Raw genomic sequence first — 20,176 nt, forward strand, 5'->3', positions numbered from 1 at the left:
ATATATTTGATATATAGACATAAGCAGCAGTGGAAGACATAAAAATAAAAACTTCTGGAGCCACCCAACCTACCTGGGCAAGCACCCATCCTTTACCTCACTGACACCATCCTTTACTTGTCCCTTTCTCAGAAGCCTGAGAAAATAAACATTTTTGTAGCATTTTCTTTAAATGAAGGGTGTCAGGCTCCATGGGACCAAAGATGGACATTTGTTCCAGAGATGAGAACCTCTCGTAGGAAACATCCTATCTCCAGCCACAGCTCATTTAACTCGAGGTCTGTTAGCGTGAGTACCTCCGCACATATCATATTCTGTGGCAATGCATGAGGAAAAGGATGTGGTTTTTTTCAAGTAGGCAGGACTTAAACCCTATAGAGCTCCATAGGGCTTCTAAACCATATTTCACCCCTGAACAAGTTGGGAGCCAGTGGGTAGGCACGAGGTCCTTCCTGTGAAAGTCTCCAGTAGGCTACCGTAGTCTGCAGTAGCTGAAGGTTCTGAGAGTCTACAGGGGTAGTCCCATGTAAAATGTATTGCAACTAGTCTCAAACTGATAAAGACATGTCTAATTGTAGAAAGCTCAGTATACGGAAGAAAAAATTATAAAAATCATGCTAACTCATATTCATTGGATCTTTCTTGAACTTCATTCCTGACTGGAAATACTTACATTCCACCCATAGTATTTTATTAGAACAGAAATTTATGTATTAACTGGCAGTTTTAATTTGTTATGCAAAATAATTGTAAAATGTCCACCTTCCATAAGGTTAGAATGCAAATTTCTCCCCCCTCCCACAACCTCCAGCTTTGTATCTGTTGCTGAAATCCTTGAATTGAATTTCTCCTGGTAGCATTTCCCAATAGGACATATCGCTTTGCAAAAGTTTAATCTGTGCCAAGACTATTTTCCCACATCAGTTTATAATTACATGACCACTACTGCTGTGATAGCTTGGAAAAAATTTCCTGGTCAGAACCACCATAAAATAAACACATAAATAAAAAAAGATTCCTTGCTTGTAAGCCTAGAGACAACACAAATAAAGTAATTAGAGAAATCTCCAAGAGAAAAAATGGCTCTTGGCTTCAGTGCTCAACACTTCTCTTTGACCGGTGTCACACGCTCATGTAGATGTACTGAACTTCCAAGTATTAATACACTGGAGAAGGATGTTGCAGCTTGCAGGTTTGTTTTTCATCCCAAAACTAATGGCCAAAGAGCCACAAGTTTGAAGGCTTTTTCTCATAGGAACTTGTTTACGAGAGATGAAAGGTGTCACCACAGTACTAATGCCTATTCTTAGGGAACAATTCAAATGGAACCAGTTGACTTGCATAACTTCGCTTCAGTAACCACATTTAACTAATTCTTTCCCTCCAGCATAGCATTTTGTAACTAAAGTCTTTTCGATCATGGGATATATGACTTGCAACTCTGCAAATAAAGGCACCCTGTTCCCCACATCCCCCACTTTGCAGTTTCATTATAGCAGTACAGCTCTGCTCCATCACTGTCAATATGAAGAACATACCAAATCCTTGATATTCTTAACCTACAATTCTTAACTTATAGAAGGATTTTTTTCCTATGATCTGTTTCTGTGTAGCTACAGGATTCAGCCCACCTGCTTGCACTGTTTCTCATATTTTATTAAACTTGTTTAACTCTGATATGCTGGCTTTAAAATTTTGTAGGAGCTGATTCTCATTTACATCAGTGTCTCTTTACATTGTCAGAACAGCAATTGAGAATCAGGCTTATAGTCCATCAGACAATACTGCTGTTTAGTGCTTTAGAAATGTGCAATTTAAAGGCCTCAATTCAGCAACATACTTGAGCATCTGCTTAACTTTAAGCTCAGGAGTAATCCATTCCTTTTCAGCAAAACACTCTAGCCACTTTACTGTAGTTACAATGCATACTTCTTTATTCTTTTATTTCTATTCACACTCTGACAATCTCAAACTAACTCTGCAAACCTGTGCTGACTATCATCTCTGTAAAGTTTACTTTTATTTTTAACATTTTAAATGGTCATATATAAAATCTTCTCCCCCATTTTAATCATGTGACGTTAACATTTGACTTTTCTAATTCTGCCCAGTTCAGATAGATAAAGTATTCTTCCCAACTTCCTATCCTAAATTCTTTGAATCTTGATTTGTACTGTTGATCAGTGGCTGCATGCCACCAAAGCAGCTGTCTGTTACTATGGGTGATCTATACACGCTCAACAACCTTTGTCAACCCTGAAAACAAAGCATGTAGGTTCTATAAATATAAATTAGTAACCTTTATTAAGTGCTTCTGAAATCTTTTAAAGTAAAAAGAGCCCTATACTTTAAATGTAAGAGGTGATGATACATACTGCAGTTAGTTGACTTGTCTTTTAAGATCAAACCCTGCTCTCTCATCATTTGAGTCCTCTAAAAGTAGCTTTCAAACTACATGCTTCGTTTTTGTTTTCAAATAACAGCTCTGAAAAGGGGCCTCCATAGCAGATGTGTATATATATCTATATATATTGCTCACTTTCTTCACATTTCTTGAAAGCCACTTTCCCAGTTTCATTTGTGCTTCTATAACGTCGCACATGGGGAAAAAAAAACCCCTACATATTGGTGGCTGTTGCAATCATGAGAAGGATTTGGTATCATAAACCCAACATTTGATTGAATTTGATTGAATTGAGAGAATCTATATCACTTTTAATACATGACTGCCAGGGTGATCTCTGTTTCTCATTGGGAAAGTAGTTATGATGCGCTTAAGTTTTATGACCAAATACCCTAAATAAATACATTAGTGCTAAAGAGAATTTCACTGCAATCTCTGAAATACATAAACAGCAAAGCTGTTTTATCAATGTGTCCACACTAATGTTTTGTTTCAGAGTAGCAGCCGTGTTAGTCTGTATCCGCAAAAAGAAAAGGAGGACTTGTGGCACCTTAGAGACGAACAAATTTATTTGAGCATAAGCTTTCGTGAGCTACAGCTCACTTCAAATAAATTTGTTCATCTCTAAGGTGCCACAAGTCCTCCTTTTCTTTTTACTAATGTTTTGTTACTTCACTTATGACAGTTGGCATGGTTCTTGCATAAATAATTGTTCTGGACATGGCCATCAAATTTATAGGTGTAAAAGAACAGCTTAATAAAAATATGGCAAATAGATCCCAGTTGTAACTGAAAATTATCCTTTAACACAGCAATATTCTTTCATCTCAACTGCATAAAGACCACTGTATTTAGTCAGGGTGAAATTTCATACACTGCAGATGCCCCTGCACAATTGTCTGCTGTGTGATTTGCTTATGGCGTCATTATGGATTTAGGGAGTAAATCATCCCTGTGCTGAGGGCCAGCATGAGGCCCAGAGACCACTCAAATCCTACATAAACCACGGTGGAGCCCACTGGCCCTGGAGAGAAACTGTTTTCTCTTATCTGAAAGAAGTAGGTGTCCAAAAAGTAACATGATGATCAGTTCTCAGTATCTGGAATCCTAAAGTTTTATATATATAAAGAAGTAACATGATGATCAGTTCTCAGTATCTGGAATCCTAAAGTTTTATATATATAAAGTTATATTACTTCAACATCTTCTATTTCATTTTGCTATGTTGAATATGTTATGTTCCATAATCTTTTAACCCTATGTTTTATATAAATTAAAGTTATTTTTGAATTGCAAAGAGGATATACATCAATCACATTTTAAATGGCATATTTGATCAAATGATGGTAGGCAAACTTAATCTTTAAAATTGGATCTTGATTTAATCCATGTTTACCCTCTTTGTGTATTTTCCCATGAATGTGTATTCATAGCTTTTGTTTGGAAAAATATTAGGTGAGGTTTTATTTGTGTAGATATGGACAGCATTGGGAGGACATTTGTATTTGCATGTGAAAAATCTGGGTCATGTTGGAAGCACTTGAATGACCCTGTCGCAGGGACAGGCCTTTGGGAGCAAGGTGTTAGGAAGCAGGAAGAGAACAGAAGAATGAGAGATGCAGCGATTTTTCAATCAGACAGTTGAGCCACCACTTGACATGAGCAGCAGCGAGGGAAGGAGGATGGAGGGGGATGCTACAGTAGCGCCTGTTTAAAATTGCCCTGTGGAATCAGCTCTGCACAGCACTGGGTGCTGCAGCCATGTGGTCACCCAACAGCACAACACGGAAGAACTGCTGTCGTTAGGAGGTACCCTCATGATGTGTGCAAGGAGTAGTAGAGAGCATGCATGGCCAGTGCCATTCAGAGAGGTTTGGAGGCCACTGCAATTGACACTTCTGTTAGAGCTGGGAGAAGAGTGGGGAACATTTTCCCCAATGTATTCATGAATTCCAAATTTCTATTCATTCCAACCACATTTGCACCATTTGTGTTTGCTTTTTCATGACTATTTCTGTGACTGTTTTTGTTCGCATGAATGTTTGTAGCGGTATTACATTCATGCTTGTACTGGTATCTATGCATGGGTGCCAGAGGTGGGGAAGGAGAGTCACTGTCCCCCACCACTTTTTAAACAAGGGGGGCATGCCCTCCCCCCCACTTTTGAGAATCTGAACTCAGCAGGGGCCCAGTTGAGGTTCCCACCCTCCTAATCTCTGACTGGAGCTGGGTGGTGTAATGGCAGATTCCATTCACTGCTGGCATGATGGAGGGGTGGCTGGGCCAAATTTGAGTGAGTGACAGTGTGACCTGGCACACAGGATTACAATGCCACTCAAGTTTGGCCCGTTTTGATTGCTTCTCCTCCCTCTTTTGCAATCTGTTCAGCGGCACTCCTGTATCGACGTGTGAATGGATGTGTGCATGAACAAAAGTATAATGTCGAAAGTCAGTTCCTGGCTAATATTTGTCTCCCCATCATCCAAATGGATCCACCCATTTAACTCAAACATTCCGAACAAACCCACCCGTGGGTTGAGCCCAAGTATTGAAAGTTTCAGCCCAAATGGATTTTTTTTTTTAGAAGATTCTGAGTAACTGAAAATGCGAGGCAGGAATGGAAACAGGAATTCATTTTTCACAAATGTTAAGCTTATTCCTTCATAGAAACATGCCCTGACAGGGATTGTGACTTGTAAAGCCTACATGGAACTTTTCCTGGCAGTGGTGCTAATTAACAGATTTTAATTTGGGGTGGGAGGGGTTTTTCTGAGAATGTGTATCAAGCAAAGCATGCCTTATGTAAACACAAGGAAAACTGAATGCCAACTAAAGTATTGTTACTTGCTAAAACAAACCAATTCCCCCTCCCCCGTAAAAAATCTTTGGAACAAAAGCTTCACAGTTAATGGACATAGGTATTACGTGAACTAAATATTTCCACATTTTTGGTCTGTGCCAAAATGTCAAGTTTGCCTTCGGGCTAAGCTAATGTTCCTGCTGGGTCGCTAAGGGAACTGGGGTCTATCAGAAAACAAAAGGTGGTCAAGACCATGCCAAATTAAATCAGTCAACGATTTAAATAGCACCTGGGGCTGCAATAAATTGTTCTTTATAGAGCAGCAGCTTTTATTGTGTCAGTAAAAACATTTATCAGCTGCTTGAGACAAAGTAATAGCTATTTTCCCAATTATAGGGGGTAGGGGGGCAGGGAAAGAGATGATGAGCAAAGAGAGAAGTTCTACCAAGTAAGTGAATTCTGGCTGAGCTCAGATCATAGAATCATAGAGTATCCGGGTTGGAAGGGACCTCAGGAGATGATTTACTTTGTGGACTTCATCCAAGCCTAGCTATTGTGAAGCACAATAAATCCCATTTTAATAATGGAAGATAACTCTTCATCACTAAAGAAACAATGCTATTTTTATGCCTCAGCTGCCAAACTAGAGTAGGAGCATCCCTCTCTTTGACACATTTACCCCTCTTAAAAAGCAGTTTCCTCTAAAATCTAGTGCCTTTAATTGTTTTATAAAAAAGCAACATTAAAACCTGTGAGATTTACGCTACCTCTGATGGACAGAATTACCATTGCAAAGATTGTGTGTTTGACATTCTTTGCTTTCCTTAGATGCAGCAATTGTGGACGTCACCCCTTCAGATCACTTGCTTGCCAAAAGTTTCCATTTGGGAGTTTAACTAGAAAAATAAAGTGATGTGTGCAGGTAGGATGAGATGACGGCCGAGGGAGGTAAATGGGAGTAGAGCAAGGGTACCTGAGAACTTTATAAAGCACACAATGACAGCTATAAAGCACTATCTCTAAAAAGAAAATAAGATGACTGTCAGGAAAAGAAGAATAATTTCACCAGTAATCAGGACAGCTAGCTGAGTATATACTTGGATGAGTCACAAAGTCTCTAGGGGAAAATACATGCTTGAATGCTGGCCGGCTGTGTCCTTGAACTCTGATTATGGTGAGGAGAGAAGAGGTGGCTGGATAGAGAAGAAAGAGTGAGAGGTTGATTAATGTTGTTGACTTTTTAATGGCAACTATCTTAAGGTACGATGGATGGTTTGAATTGATGCTGTCAAAACAGGACTATTTGCCATGAGTAAGAACTATTTACCCAAGTACAACTTTATATTTCGGGACCCTTAGGACATTCAATATATTCCTAAAGTGTGTGGTGGAGCAAAGAGATAGGCTTACTATTAATATTGCATTGCTCAGATGATTATCTACTGAATTGCCAAAATATTTAGAATGCCTTTGACAGAACTGGGGGAAAAAAAAGTCTTCCTGGATGGTGTCCTCAATAACTGGGACACAACTGGCTTGAAAGCAGAACAGAAATTAAAAATAAGCAAAGTAACCCCAAAGTCACCAAAGGAGGAGCCTGGATGGTGCATTGTATTTTGAAAGAGGAAAAGTGGAATTGTTGCATGTACCTTGTATCTGAACTCAATACTGAGCTGCATTTGTTTACAGAATAGTAATTTGGAAGCATGTTTTCAACATTTATGCTGTCTGAAAAGTCAGCCAGAAACATGACAGATGGGGTTACAAAAAACATGGCAAATTGTAGTTGTATTCAGAGTTGGGGCATTAGTTATTTGCAGGAGAATTTTGAAAAACCCACACCACCACCACCACACCAGGTGATTTGGGAATAGGTGATTGGGAATAAAAACAGGCCATAACACTGTATTATGATTTACACTGCCTGATGTATATTTGTGAAAATGTACATTAGCAGATCATTTAAGGACAAAAATATGCCAGAGGTTTATAATATAATATAGTTTCCCACACTCATTTCAAGTTACATTATGGAATCCCCAGGGAGAATCCAGAATTTCCTTGAACATTTGGCTATTCAGAGAAGGAAGTTATTATAATTTCATCAGCTTTGACAGGGACAAGTTCAAGAAATGCTATAGTCCCTCCCAAGAGAAGTAGAGTATCATTTCCATTACATATGTAGAGTACAATATGGCTAATACAGACCAAATTCTGCCCAAAGTGTTCAGCATGATTCAGTGACCAATGGAGCGTTAAAGTTCCCTCCATTTCTCAGCTGGTGTTCTTCCTTGCATTGGACAAACATTGAGTTTCAGTTTTGTTTTTTTTTAAAAAACGAAACAACTTCTTACAGAACAGGTGGAATTTTAAGGCTCCAGATCTTTAACAGCCCCCAACATTTAGTCCTTTGCGTTGAAAAGACATGAGAAGCTTCAGGGACAATGGCTAGTGCGAGTTAAAAAACCCATTGAGCATCACATGCTGAACCGAAGAAATATAGGCCTGATTCTTCCAGCTTCACTCACGTTTATTATCTTACTATCCCATTGCTATCCAATAATTGGCAGAACTGAGCCCTGTGTACATAGGATCCTATTAGTCCAAGTAACAAACAGTTTCACTTCCATTCTTCAGGAATAAAAAAAGTCTACTCTGTCATTGCTGAATTGTACAGGATCATTATGTTGCATATATAAACACAATCATGTTAATATACAGTAATAAGTGACATTTATTGTTGATACACAGTGGAGCTATCTAGCTGCCTCACAAACAAGAGGCAATCAAAACTCTTAATTTTAGCAATAGAAAAGCCTGCCAACAATATAAAAAGAAGTTCAGACCCTTTTTAAGACAGATAATTCCTTGTGTCTTCTCAAATCAGAACGAAACACAGTGTAAAGGTCTAAGGCAAAAATACTGGCACTCTGCACCTGAAACCAAAACGTGGCAAGCACCACCTGAGAAGTTTAAGCTGGAAGAAGCTTTTATCCATCTGAAACCCAGTCCGCTATAGGCAGGAATACATTTTCCAAAGCAAAATATATAAGAAAAAGAAATCAGTTTACGTAATGTAAATTCTCTACATAAGCATGATTTGATACAACTGATCACAGGTATACAGCAAAGCAGTGAACGAGGTGGAAGGGTTGTACATTTAGAAATAGTAGATGCTACAATTCAGTTAGCAGTCAGGGTTATCTTAGATTTCAAGTGGCTTTCTAACAGTTTCATCGATAACACTCCTGTTTCTTGGCAGACATACACGACACAGGACATTTTCTACAAGATTACACCAGTTTTAAAATTCCTGTCATTTAAGTACTGGGTCTATCCCGATTTAGTGTCCCATTATATTAGTAAACTAAATACACTTGCTGTTCTTCTCGCTAAGGTCACCTAAATGCATTTATATTAGTTTGGAGGAGAATGAGCAGTGGCTGGCTGCCAATGTTGGGTTATTTTTGCACTGGGAAAGCAAAAATAAATTTCACTGTTTCTTCTTCCTTATGTAACTGTCCTGTATTTTTAATGCTCCATTCTGTGTTTATAGTACTTGAGGGAACAGAAAATACAAATGGCCAAATTCTGCTTTCAGATATTGTTTGTGCAACTGCCAAGGAGATAAATGGAAGCCATGTGCATGCATTTGAGAGCAGAATTGGACCCATACTTTGTGTAAGCATTATTCTCCTTTAGGGTTCACTGGCACACCATTGCACTGGGGTTGGTGCAAAGCCACTCCAGCATGAAGGGAGTTCCAGTGGCCATCAGAATATCTCCTGAAGCCTGGCCTGCAAGGGAGTGTGCTGTGTACCCCCGGGATAATAGGAACAGAGTTGTCCCTAAACTCTCACTGTGCCTTGCCCTTATGGAAGTCTCCTTATACCCCTCCAAACCCCCCAGTATGCATCCCTTTTGGGGGACATGCAATCAGGTGTTAGGTGCCCCGTTATCATTGACTTTTAATAGGAGTTGGGCACCTAACTTCCTTTTGCACCTTTGAAAATCTCCTCAGAATTACCAAAGTGTGTCAATTGGGAAAGATTGCTGTTTGGATTTACGGAACAGTCTCACACAGACCTTAGTGTCTATGGAGAGCTCCCAAGCCTGGCTCATCATATCCTTGTTAATATACGTAATTATGGTGACACCATCCTTTGGGCTGATGCATACAGAGGGAGATTTTTAAAGGCGCAAAGGACAGTTAGGTGCCTAACTGCCATTAACCTCATGTTAATATATATGTCCTATTTCTAGTGTTCACCAGTTCATTGATGGATATGCTCATACACTAGGCATCATACGTTGACGGATATAACAAAACAAAATTCAGTGCTACAGGAGTATTTTACTAAATCAGACAAGAACTGAAGTAAGAAATGAAATACAAGCCTATAGGGTCAAGCCACCATGTGTCCATTGTGTAGGTCATGGAGAGACCACAAAGATTCCACGGTCCCTGTGGGTAGCAGACAGGTTCTGTGGGAGGTAGGGACAGTGTCCATGGCTCCGCAACTGAGCTAATCCACTAGCCTGAAATTTTGCATGGTTTAGAGGCATGATTGCAATCCAAAGGGTGTATTAACAGCTGCAACACCTTGGGAAGAGTGAGAGGATTCTCCCTCTCCAGTGATCCTCTGCCCAAGACAGTTTATTTTGGCTTTGTGCAAGGCTCCAAAATTTGGCCCATAGAACATATATATTCGTGTCACTATTTGTAAATCAGATGAAGATCACTGCATTGAAACTACTGCTCTTCTGATTTCTGCTATACAACATACTTCCATTATTACTTACAGCTGTGGGCCACTGTATCATGGGGACAGCAAACATTTTACAAGACTTTTTGTCGTCACAAAAAAAAAAAAAAAAAGAAAAGCACTTACCATAAAACCAGGAAACTCCAATTGCCTCCATTAAAACAGCAAACAGGATTGAAGTCCCAGCTGCAAATGTGTCCAGTAGTGTGAGGACATAAATTCCTCCCTGTGGCATAAAAAAATCCAACAAGTATCATAGATTCATAGATTCCAAGGCCAGAAGGGACCACTGTGCTCATGTAGTCTGAGCTCCTACATAACGTGGGCCAGAGAATGTCCCCAAAATTATTCCTGGAGCAGATCTTTTATAAAAACATCCAATCCTGATTTAAAAATGGTCAGTGAGGGAGAATGCACCATGAGCCTTGGTAAACTGTTCCAATGGGTAATTATTCTCAACATTAAAAATGTATGCCTTATTTCCGGTCTGAATTTGTTTATCTTGAATTTCCAGCCATTGGATTATGGTATACCTTTCTCTGCTAGATTGAAGAACCCATTATTAAATATTTGTTCCCCATGTAGAGATTTATAGACTAATCAAGTCACCCCTTAAGCTTCTCTTTGTTAAACTGAATAGATTAAGGTCATTGAGTCTATCACTAGAAGGCAGGTTTTCTAATCCTTTAATCATTCTTGTGGCTCTTCTCTGAAGCCTCTCAATTTATCAACATCCTTCATGAATTCCCCTGTTGATGCATTGTAGGGCTCCATTAGCCCTTTTGGCCACAGCATCACACTGGCAGCTCATGTTCCCCCAAATATCCACCACGACCCTCAATTCTTTTTCAGAGTCACTGCTTCCCAAGATGGAGTTTCTCCATCCTGTAAGTATGGCCTACATTCTTTGTTTCTAGCTGTACACATTTAGATGTAGCTGTATTAAAACTGTATAAGTGACCTGCCCTTTTCATTATTTACCACGCCCCCAATTTTTATGTCATCTGCAAACTTGATCAGGGATGATTTTGTGTTTTCTTCCAGGTAATTGAAAAAATGTTAACTAGTGTAGGGCCAAGAACACATCCCTGTGGGACCCCATTTGAAACACACTCAACGATGAGTCCTCATTTATAAGGCCTATTATTATCTGGGACATCCCTATTAGCCTTTTAAATATTGGCACATATTCTTTCTTCCAGTCTTCTGGAACTTTCCCCGTGATCCAAGACATTGAAAATCAACATTAACTGTCCAGTGAGTTCCTCAGCCAGCTCTTTTAAAACTCTTGGATGCATGTCATCTGGACTTGCTGATTTAAAAATGTTTAACTATAATAGTTGCTGTTTAACATCCTCCTGAGATACTACTGGAATGGAAAGAGTGTTATCATCCGCTTCCCCCCCCAAAATACAGAATAGATATAGATATTGAACACTTCTGCCTTTCTGCATTATTACTGATAATTCTACCATTTCCATATAGTAATGGGCCAATACAATTGTCAGGATTGTTCTTCCTAGTATCCTTGTCGTTAACTCTGATGGTCATATATTTCTCTTTGTGTTCCTTTTCTTCCTTTATCAGTTTCTGTAGTTCCTAGCTTCTGATTTATATTCATAACTATCAGCTTCCCCTTTCTTCCATTATTATATATTTTTATTTTTTATATTTACCGTCACTTCCCCTCTAAACCAGGTCAATTTTTTAAAGCAATACGGCCTTCCTTGATTATGAGATTGTGACTTTTTGGGCATCTAGTTAAGTGTTCTTAAACAATCCCCAATTATGATTCAGATTTTTCTGATTAAATTCTTCCTCCCAGTTGATCTGGCTCATAATTGTTTTCCGCTTTGTGAAACTGGCCCTCTTAAAGCACCAAGTATATATATTACTGGTCTGGACTTTATTCTGCTTCATATTGTAAATATGATCAAGTCATGATCACTTGTTCCTAAGCTACAATTAAATTTTAATTCTTTGATCAGTTCCTCTTTATCTGTCAAGATTCGATCTAATATAGAATTCCCCCATGTTGGATGCAACAGCTTTTCATTTAGCAAATGGTCGTCTATAATATTTAGAAATTCCAAGGATATTTTAATACTGGCAGCATGAGACCTCGAGAATGTGTCACTCAGATTGAAATACCCCACGGTCACGCAGTTTTTCCCACCTACACATTATGGTTAGAGCGTAGGGAGCTGGTCATCCCATTCCCTAGTGTGATTTGCTGGTGTGTAGCAAATGCCAACTAATACTCCATCTTGTGCTTTATACATTAGGACACTGATTCATAAGCATTCAAGATCATTTTCTTTGGAGTTATGAGTGACTCAGAAACTGATAATGCCATTTTTGACGTAGAGCGCCACTTCCCTTTTGCCCACTCAATTCTTCCTAAATAGGTTATAACCACTGATTTTAATATTCCAGTCTTACACATCATCCCACCAGGTTTCAGTTATACCAACTAGATTGCTTATTTATGAGCATAAATTCAATTTAAATTCAATCTTGTTTGTTATCCTGGTTCCGAGCACTGGTGTATAGGCAATTAAAGAATTTTTTCTCTTCATATCCTCTGCTTCCTTCATTAATTTTGTTTTCAACATCTTGATTCTGTGCTAAATGAGCGCTCATATTTTCCCTGTTTTTACTCTCCCCTTTCTTTATTAGTTTAATGACCTCCTGTCTACTCTAGCCAGACTACCCCTGAGGAGATTGGTTCCCCTTCTACTGGTGGAGGCTGTCCAAACTATACTGCCCCCTCTCCCTGTAGAAGGTCAACCAATGTACCACAAAACCAAAATCTCCCACCCTCCACCACTTAGCTCACTAGTGGTTCACTTCCAGAATCTTCTGCCTTCTGTCTTCCTTGTTTGTGGGACAGGAAGGATCTCAGAGAAGATTGTTTCAAGTTTATTCTTCTTCAGGACACTTGCAAGTTCCCTGAAGTCATCTATTATCTGGGAGATGTCCAATGATGCCATGTCATTAGTGCCGAAGTGAATCATCATGAATGGATCCTTGCCCATTGACTTCAGAAGCCTATCCAATCTTAGAGTGAGATCTTCTGTCTTGGCTCCAGGAAGACAGCACACTGTCCTGTTATCCATCTGTCCCTTGCAGAATGATCTTTTGGTTCTTTTGAGTACAAAATGTCCAACAAGGATCATCAGTCTTTCTTGGACAGTTGGAGAACTCTTTGTGGATATGCTTGATTTTCATACTGGTTGTCCTGTACATCTTTCCATTCCCTAGGACCAGCTGAATCTTGAGAGGAATCTTCTATAGTTTCCATACTGGAGGACCTGGTATTGATTGGAAACTTCTAACTGTGTGGAATTCCTCCTGGTCGTCATCTCTCTGGTGGCCTCAGCCTATTCATCCTCATCTGTCTCCAGCTGTGAGAATGCTGATGTGATCTCTTGCCTCTGGTGGTTATGAACTGCCAGCCCTCCTCTCTGATTTCCTGTTTCCCTGACTTTTTGGTGGTCAGCTCCTTTCCTCCTTGAACCTGGGGGTACGGATGCTTCCCAGACCTGTCTAGGAACTCCTCTGCTTCTCAGTAGCATCTCTATTTACCCCTCCAATTCAAGAATGTTTTCCTCCAGCACAGCCACCAACTTGCACTTCATGCACAGGGAAGGCGCTTCTTGTTTCGGCAGGAAAGAAAACATGGCAAATCTGCTGCGGGTCACCACCACTGTTCCATCACTGGTCATCTTAAAATCAGACATAGAGCTGAACCTGGAAGGAAGGCCTCTCACATGCCCTCTCTCAACTCTGTCCAAAACACTCCTGTTAGCTGCCTCTGTTTGTGGCCTTTGAATTTGCCAAGCAAGTGACTTTTTATACCAGATCTCCCTGTTTAGCTCAGTTCAGCTTTGCCCCCACCACCAGGGCATGATTAACTCCTCAGGTTTCAGAGTAACAGCCGTGTTAGTCTGTATTTGCAAAAAGAAAAGGAGTACTTGTGGCACCTTATGCATCTGATGAAGTGAGCTGTAGCTCACGAAAGCTTATGCTCAAATAAATTGGTTAGTCTCTAAGGTGCCACAAGTACTCCTTTTCTATTAACTCCTCAGAGACTTCAAATAGCAGGGCTCATCAGAGCTCTTAAAGAAACAGTTACAATTCTTTTACTTTCAAAGTTTATCCTCCAGGTACCAGAGGTCTGATATGTAGAAATATAATAGTCTCAGTATGTTTAACCAAGGAGTGGAAAGCTTGGGTATCCCTTGGTCTGCATGGGAAATGGTGGGTTTGAATGAACAACCCTTGTAAATGGGCTTAGCCTTCACCCACAAAATGGGACCTGAAAAATGGATGGAATTCTTACTCAGCTCCTCTGGAGTGGGAGTTGAGGTCTCTCAGTACATTGCAGAACTTCTCAGCAACCTGCAGGATTGAGCCCAAACTACAGCTAGCATAGAGTTACTTCTCAAAGGCATTGGTGTGTCACAGTCATGGCTGCTACCACTCCACTTCTTCCCATAGCCAGGTTTGAGGTCCAGTGGATCTGCAGTCTTGGATCCAATGTTCTATTCCTGTGCTCCTGTAGAGTGGCCCACTGCATACAAATGGCTGTGAAGTCTCCATTGCCTGCTCCCCTGTACAGTAGGAGAGCCCTGGCTATGCTGTGGTTTGAGTCTTTTTCTGTGGCTGAAGTGTGGTGACAGGATTTCACCCTACATAAATATCCCCTCTCCTCTGAAATATACATCCCCTGAAATGCATTGATTTGGAACTGTAAGTTGCATTTACGAGATTCTTGCAAAATTGTTTTTCAGACACTCTGAGCTGGATTTGACTTTGTTTTATTTGATTGGTGTTTGAGTAAACTATTAAATGTCTAATTTTATTTAGTGTAGAGTGAAGAGAATGGGGGGAGGGGTTTGTTGGCAGATGGAGCTCCCTATCATTTTGAAATGAAGCAAAGCAAAATATTTTAAGACATTGTTACCATTTCATCCTACGCAAACAGTGGAGAGAACTTCCAGCCAGGGTAGATTCTAACAATCTTATTTATAAACAAACCCACTATGAATATGCCTGCTTCTTGTGTAGATTTTGTCTTTAGTATCTTTAACAATTTTAAAAAGGGGATAAATACCATTCGTTTTGTAGATTTGATGATGATTTTACTCTGTTTAATCAACAAAGACATAGTTTAGCTTTTCTCTTGTTATAGCATACAGAGACTTTGTACCAGAGGTGTCACTATTTACAGTAACCAATGGAGACAGCTGTCGAGACTTTTCTGAGTTATAAACTCTGGAGATCTGGCCAAAGTTTGGATTAACATGGGGCACCTAACAAACTGAATGGCAAATATTTTAGCAAGAAGCAAAAGACTGTTTATTGAATGGTGTTTTAGGTGAGAAAATCTGCTTCACACCTGTTCATTATTTGAATGCCTTTATTTTAGAAATCCAGCAAGGTGGCTGACGAAAGGTGTGTGTATGAAAAACAGACTGCTTCAAAAATAGATCCCAAAGATTTTCAAGGGGAAATTCAACTGATTATTTTATCTCTATGGTCTCACAGGGTTTTTAATTTCTACTTTGTACACATGTGACATCAACTTTTTCTGTTACATGAACTTATGTCTTGGTACCTGTCAAGGCAATTCAGTGCAGTCTAGCTTGTTTGAGAATTTAATCCCACAGAGGTGCCATAATTTGAAAGACACTGAACTAGATTCTCATGTGGTCTGAACTGGCATCGTGCTGTTGAAGTAAATGGAATTACACCAATTTAGACCAGCTAAAGATCTGACCCATTGTGTTTCTTCAAACCCATTGGTCCAAGCCTATTGTTAACCCAGATGAAACCTTGAACAAGGAAGTAGTATGTCCAGCTGCATTAGATGACAGAGAAAGCTGAAAAATGAAAAAAGGGTCAATATGCACTATTAGTATAAATTATCTGTATTATTAATGTAAGACTTACTTTTGGTCTTTGAAAACCCTTTCTAGCTAATGAAACACTGTAATGAAAAAAACTACCAGGAAAATGCATTTTGTTAAACTTTAAAACTTCTGTATTATTCACTAATTGGTATCATTTTAATAACTTTCTGCTAACTTGTTGATCTGTGAGTCAGTGGAATGCTGATAGACAGGGATGTGGTCATAGGATCCCAGCACTGGTGCGTTCATTATGGCTACCTAAGGTATAATGCATATGGTAGCATTATGGGGTGCATGATCAGCAGTGGCCCTCACCTTCCTGGTACTAGTTGGCATACAGAGAAGAGCAAGGCCAGCCCAGAACAGACATATCCTCTCTGGTGTGTTGTGCTGCCAGGACTTGCAGTGCCTCGCTCCTTTGCCCGTAGACAGCAAAAACAGCCACGGTATGACTGCCACCTGTGCGGAGGGTTCCCTGCACCCTTTCCCCACCTCCAGCGCGTCTATGCAGCCATTATTTTTCTGCTTTCTATTTGTAATGTAGGGAGCAGGTTGCATTATACCCCCGATATTCAAAAACAGGAAGGTTCCTTCACTGAAAAGCATCCAAAGCAATAGTAACTATGATCTGCTACGCTGCCAAGCTATTATCGTGTTCATGGAAAGGGTGATAGGATTATTGTACTGAAGTGTAGTTTTACAAGAAGTAAATGCTTCTTATTGATTAATTATCTTGTTCTGTTGTGAAGAGAGAGTTTTCAGATGCTTACGGGTGTGATCCCCAAAACGCCTTCCCCTACACACAAGAGTAAGCAGTGACCACAGTCCCATTTCAGATGATCAAGCTGGGGTAGAAGTAAGCATGATGCATGAGAATAAAGGTTTGTGAGATCACTTGATAGATAATAGCCTTGTAAAAAACAGGAGGGGAAAGGCATCGTTTATAGAAGAATTAATATAATATTCAGACAATAATGTTGGTTATAATTAAACTTCCCAGGTACACAAAGAGATAAATCCCAGCCTAAAGTAATTCTGTCTCTTTTATAGGAATAGTTGCATTGTTAAGTTAACTTGCTAATGGAAACCCTTGCAGTACTTACATTGGTAATACAAAAAAGAGCCACCAGGAAAGTGCCAAAGGAGACGCCAAATGTGAAAAGCTTTCTGTGCCGCTTCAGTATTTGGAAATCATCTGCTAACCCAGTGATGACGGCTTCCATTCCACCCATCTAAGGAAAAGGATTACAGCAATCTAAGTTAGGCAATAATGACAGAGACATTTTACCCACAAACAAACAGAAGGGTATAAATAAGTTTGAGAGTCATCTCTATTTCCTTTTGTGATTTCTAGCATTGATTGAGTTTCTTCTCTTTAGTTAAAAGGTGTTATGCCTTCTGTAAAATGTGCATATGATTTCGCTCTGGACTATTCTTCCTTGTTCTTGTTCATACTTGCATATAGTTGAAGTGTTAGAAATCAGAATAAATAGGTCTCAATTTCCCTCACCTGGTGGCCTCTGTTTTTATTGATAAGGAACGGTAAAATGGAGATTGGAGCTAAACAATGTGGCAAATCAAACAACATTGTTACCTCTGTATATTGGGGATAGAGAGACAACCCTTAATGCTGAAAATTTTATAGTAACAAAAATTCTTGATGATACCATGGAAGAATATTAGTTTGCCCTCTGGACGTAACCACTATATGCTAGCCATTTTTTGCTGTTGGGAGAAATTGACTGTGGTAGCTGAAATGTTTTCCAAGCTTTCATTGATCCTCCTGTAGAATACAGGTTCCTGATCATGAGCTTTATGTCCTGTGCTGTAACGCAAGCATTTTGGGGGTTTTTTTCGTAGGGTTAGATCAGAATGAATCCAAGTCTCCTTCTCAGAGCCAGCCGTCAGTATTTTGCTGCCCAGGTCAGAAAGGATTTTTGGCACTCCACACAGCTGAGCAATAACTAACTAACTAACTAAGCAGTGGTTCCCCCCTCCCTCCCATGCCTGTCCTGCTGTTGCTTTGGTGATCCTGGAAGCTCATGCCCAGGGCAACCACCTGATTGCCAACCCCTAAGGCCAACCCTGCTCCTGCTAGGGATGAACAAGCCATCTTAATTTGTTTAAGAATCAGTTAAGTAGTTGGGAAGACTCAATATAGGATATTTCCTGCAAATGGAAGAAAAATGTGGCAAATACTTGGGGATTGGGGGAGAGGGGGCAGCAGATTGGAGACAACAACATCTCTGTTTCAAATCAATTGCTGAGAATAATCTCTGTAGTATCTGAATGATTCACTTCTGAAACCAGAGGACTGCAGAGGGAAGGGCAAACATTCTTTTAGCAAATCTGACACTCGAGTAAAATGTCAAAGCAGAGTGTGGGGTTTTATCCATGTGACTTCTGTAAGCATCAACAGGAATCAGACAGTTAAATCTCAGTGCACTGCTTAAATATGGGTTCATATTTTTTGTGGTCACAAAGATTTACTACACTGCTACTTTGAGAGACTCAGAGAAGTTAGAAGTGGAAAAGTAGCCTTCAGATTCTCTACTCCATTTTATCAGTTCAGGACTGCTTCCTAATCTAGTGCTTTGTTCATCCCCATTGTTAATATCCTATGTAGAGACGGTTGCATGCTGAAAAAAACATTACAGACATTCACTCTAATTCCTAATCCCTTTAATTTGCTGTCCACTAACACATTCATAAGGAAGTTTCTCTTTCCATAAACATTTGGGGGCGTTCCAGAAAACTGTCTCCATATGTCAATAAGGGGTTTTGTGCACGAACAAGTGTGTTGATGCATTATTCCTCTATTTTTTTTCTAGTTTGTTTTCTAATCAGGGATAAGCAACAGTATCACGTGTCCTAGGTGACCGAGCTCACAGCACGTAGAGTGGGTAATCAAGGGAAACAGTCTGCAAACAACCCCACAGTTGCTTGCATAAAACCAGTAAATAATTATGAGCAGCAGCTGCTTGATATGGCATTGATGTAGCTGTGGTGGTGCACAGAATGGAATTCATCTTGAACGGTCCCCTGGAAGACTTCTCTTTCAGCAAGAGTCAGTATGGGCATGGGGGTGGGGTGCCTATCCCACACAAGGCCTGACTAGAGAGAAAGGGACAATTAGCCCTGTGACAGGCTGCGCCTGGAGGAGAGTCAGGGCTGATAAGCTTTTAACTGATGATGAAGCCCAGCTGGGCAAGGAGAAGGCTAAGCTGCTATAAAACCAGGAAGTAGAGAGCAAGATGGAGGCTGCAATACAGAAGGCCTGCAGTCACTCTTTGGGCTTACAGAGGGAAAGGAGCAAACCAGGGGGAGAATAGAAGCCCTGAGACCCTGGCCCTGGGGGAAGGGCGTGCACAGAGAAGGGTGGAGAAGGAGCCTGATAGAGGCGAAACAGGAGGCAGCCCAGGGAAACAGCAGCAAGGTTTAGGATATTGAAGACCTTAGCTGGGGAAGTGGCACAGGCTGGACAACGGAGCAGAAGACTGCCTGGGAAAGTCATCCAATGGGACTTTGATACCCTGGAAGGACAAAATGATAGTGACCTGGCTGGAGGGCTCAGCCATGAAGGGGGAGCACCCTGAGTGATGAAGAGGAAGTGACTCCAGAAAAAGAGTGTGAGATCATGGGGCAAGAAACTGAAGGAGGGGGCATCAGAATGGGTGTGAGCTCATCCCCAGATGGGCCACAAGGACACTACACAGCAGTGAGCAGAGCACCTCATGACAGGGAGGATTTAGGATTCTTAAATCCCTCAAAATTGCATCTTCCAACCTCCTTCATTCACGGTCGGCCTTGTGTTCTGCTTCCTTCAGCCTCAACTCTACAAAACTTCTGTAAAACCATACCTTCTTCTGTATATGACCCCACAATTGCAGTGTCATCTTGTTCTCAACTTGTGCGAGACTGCAACTGGCCAGGATCATCTAAGTATCTCCTTGTTTGTGACAAAAATCAAACCAATGGATGTTAAGAATCCACTGTAACTTCTGACTCTGAAAACTGTTTAGATTCCTCTCCTCAGCTGTTTTTAATGGCCATGTTTGTCCTCCATATAGCAGGGTAATGAAAGCAAAGCTCTGCATGTCTCTATAAAATGAATGACTTGCAGATGGTGCATGTAGATGGCAATGACATTGAATGGGGGTAAATACTTTTCTATGTCTGGCTAGTTGATTGATTGACACAGGCGGTTCTATAACCGGAGGAGTCGCACTGGATTGGTCTTCCCCCCGTGGCATGTCAGTGTCTTCAAAGGCCTTTGACTGGGTGATGG

General features: G+C 40.4%; 1 protein-coding gene across 1 annotated transcript in view; it reads right to left on the reverse strand.

Moving 5' to 3' along the window:
• Positions 1-20,176, reverse strand: part of SLC6A2 (solute carrier family 6 member 2) — a 105,755-nt gene that overhangs the window by 21,466 nt on the left and 64,113 nt on the right. The window contains exons 10-11 of the mRNA XM_074968594.1: positions 16,992-17,120; positions 10,097-10,196 (exon numbers count right to left, since the gene is read on the reverse strand). Of these exons, the coding sequence (XP_074824695.1) occupies positions 10,097-10,196; positions 16,992-17,120 (229 nt within the window). The remainder of the gene's footprint in view (positions 1-10,096; positions 10,197-16,991; positions 17,121-20,176) is intronic.

The sequence above is a fragment of the Natator depressus genome, chromosome 12, assembly GCF_965152275.1.
Source record: "Natator depressus isolate rNatDep1 chromosome 12, rNatDep2.hap1, whole genome shotgun sequence".
NCBI lineage: Eukaryota > Metazoa > Chordata > Testudines > Cheloniidae > Natator > Natator depressus.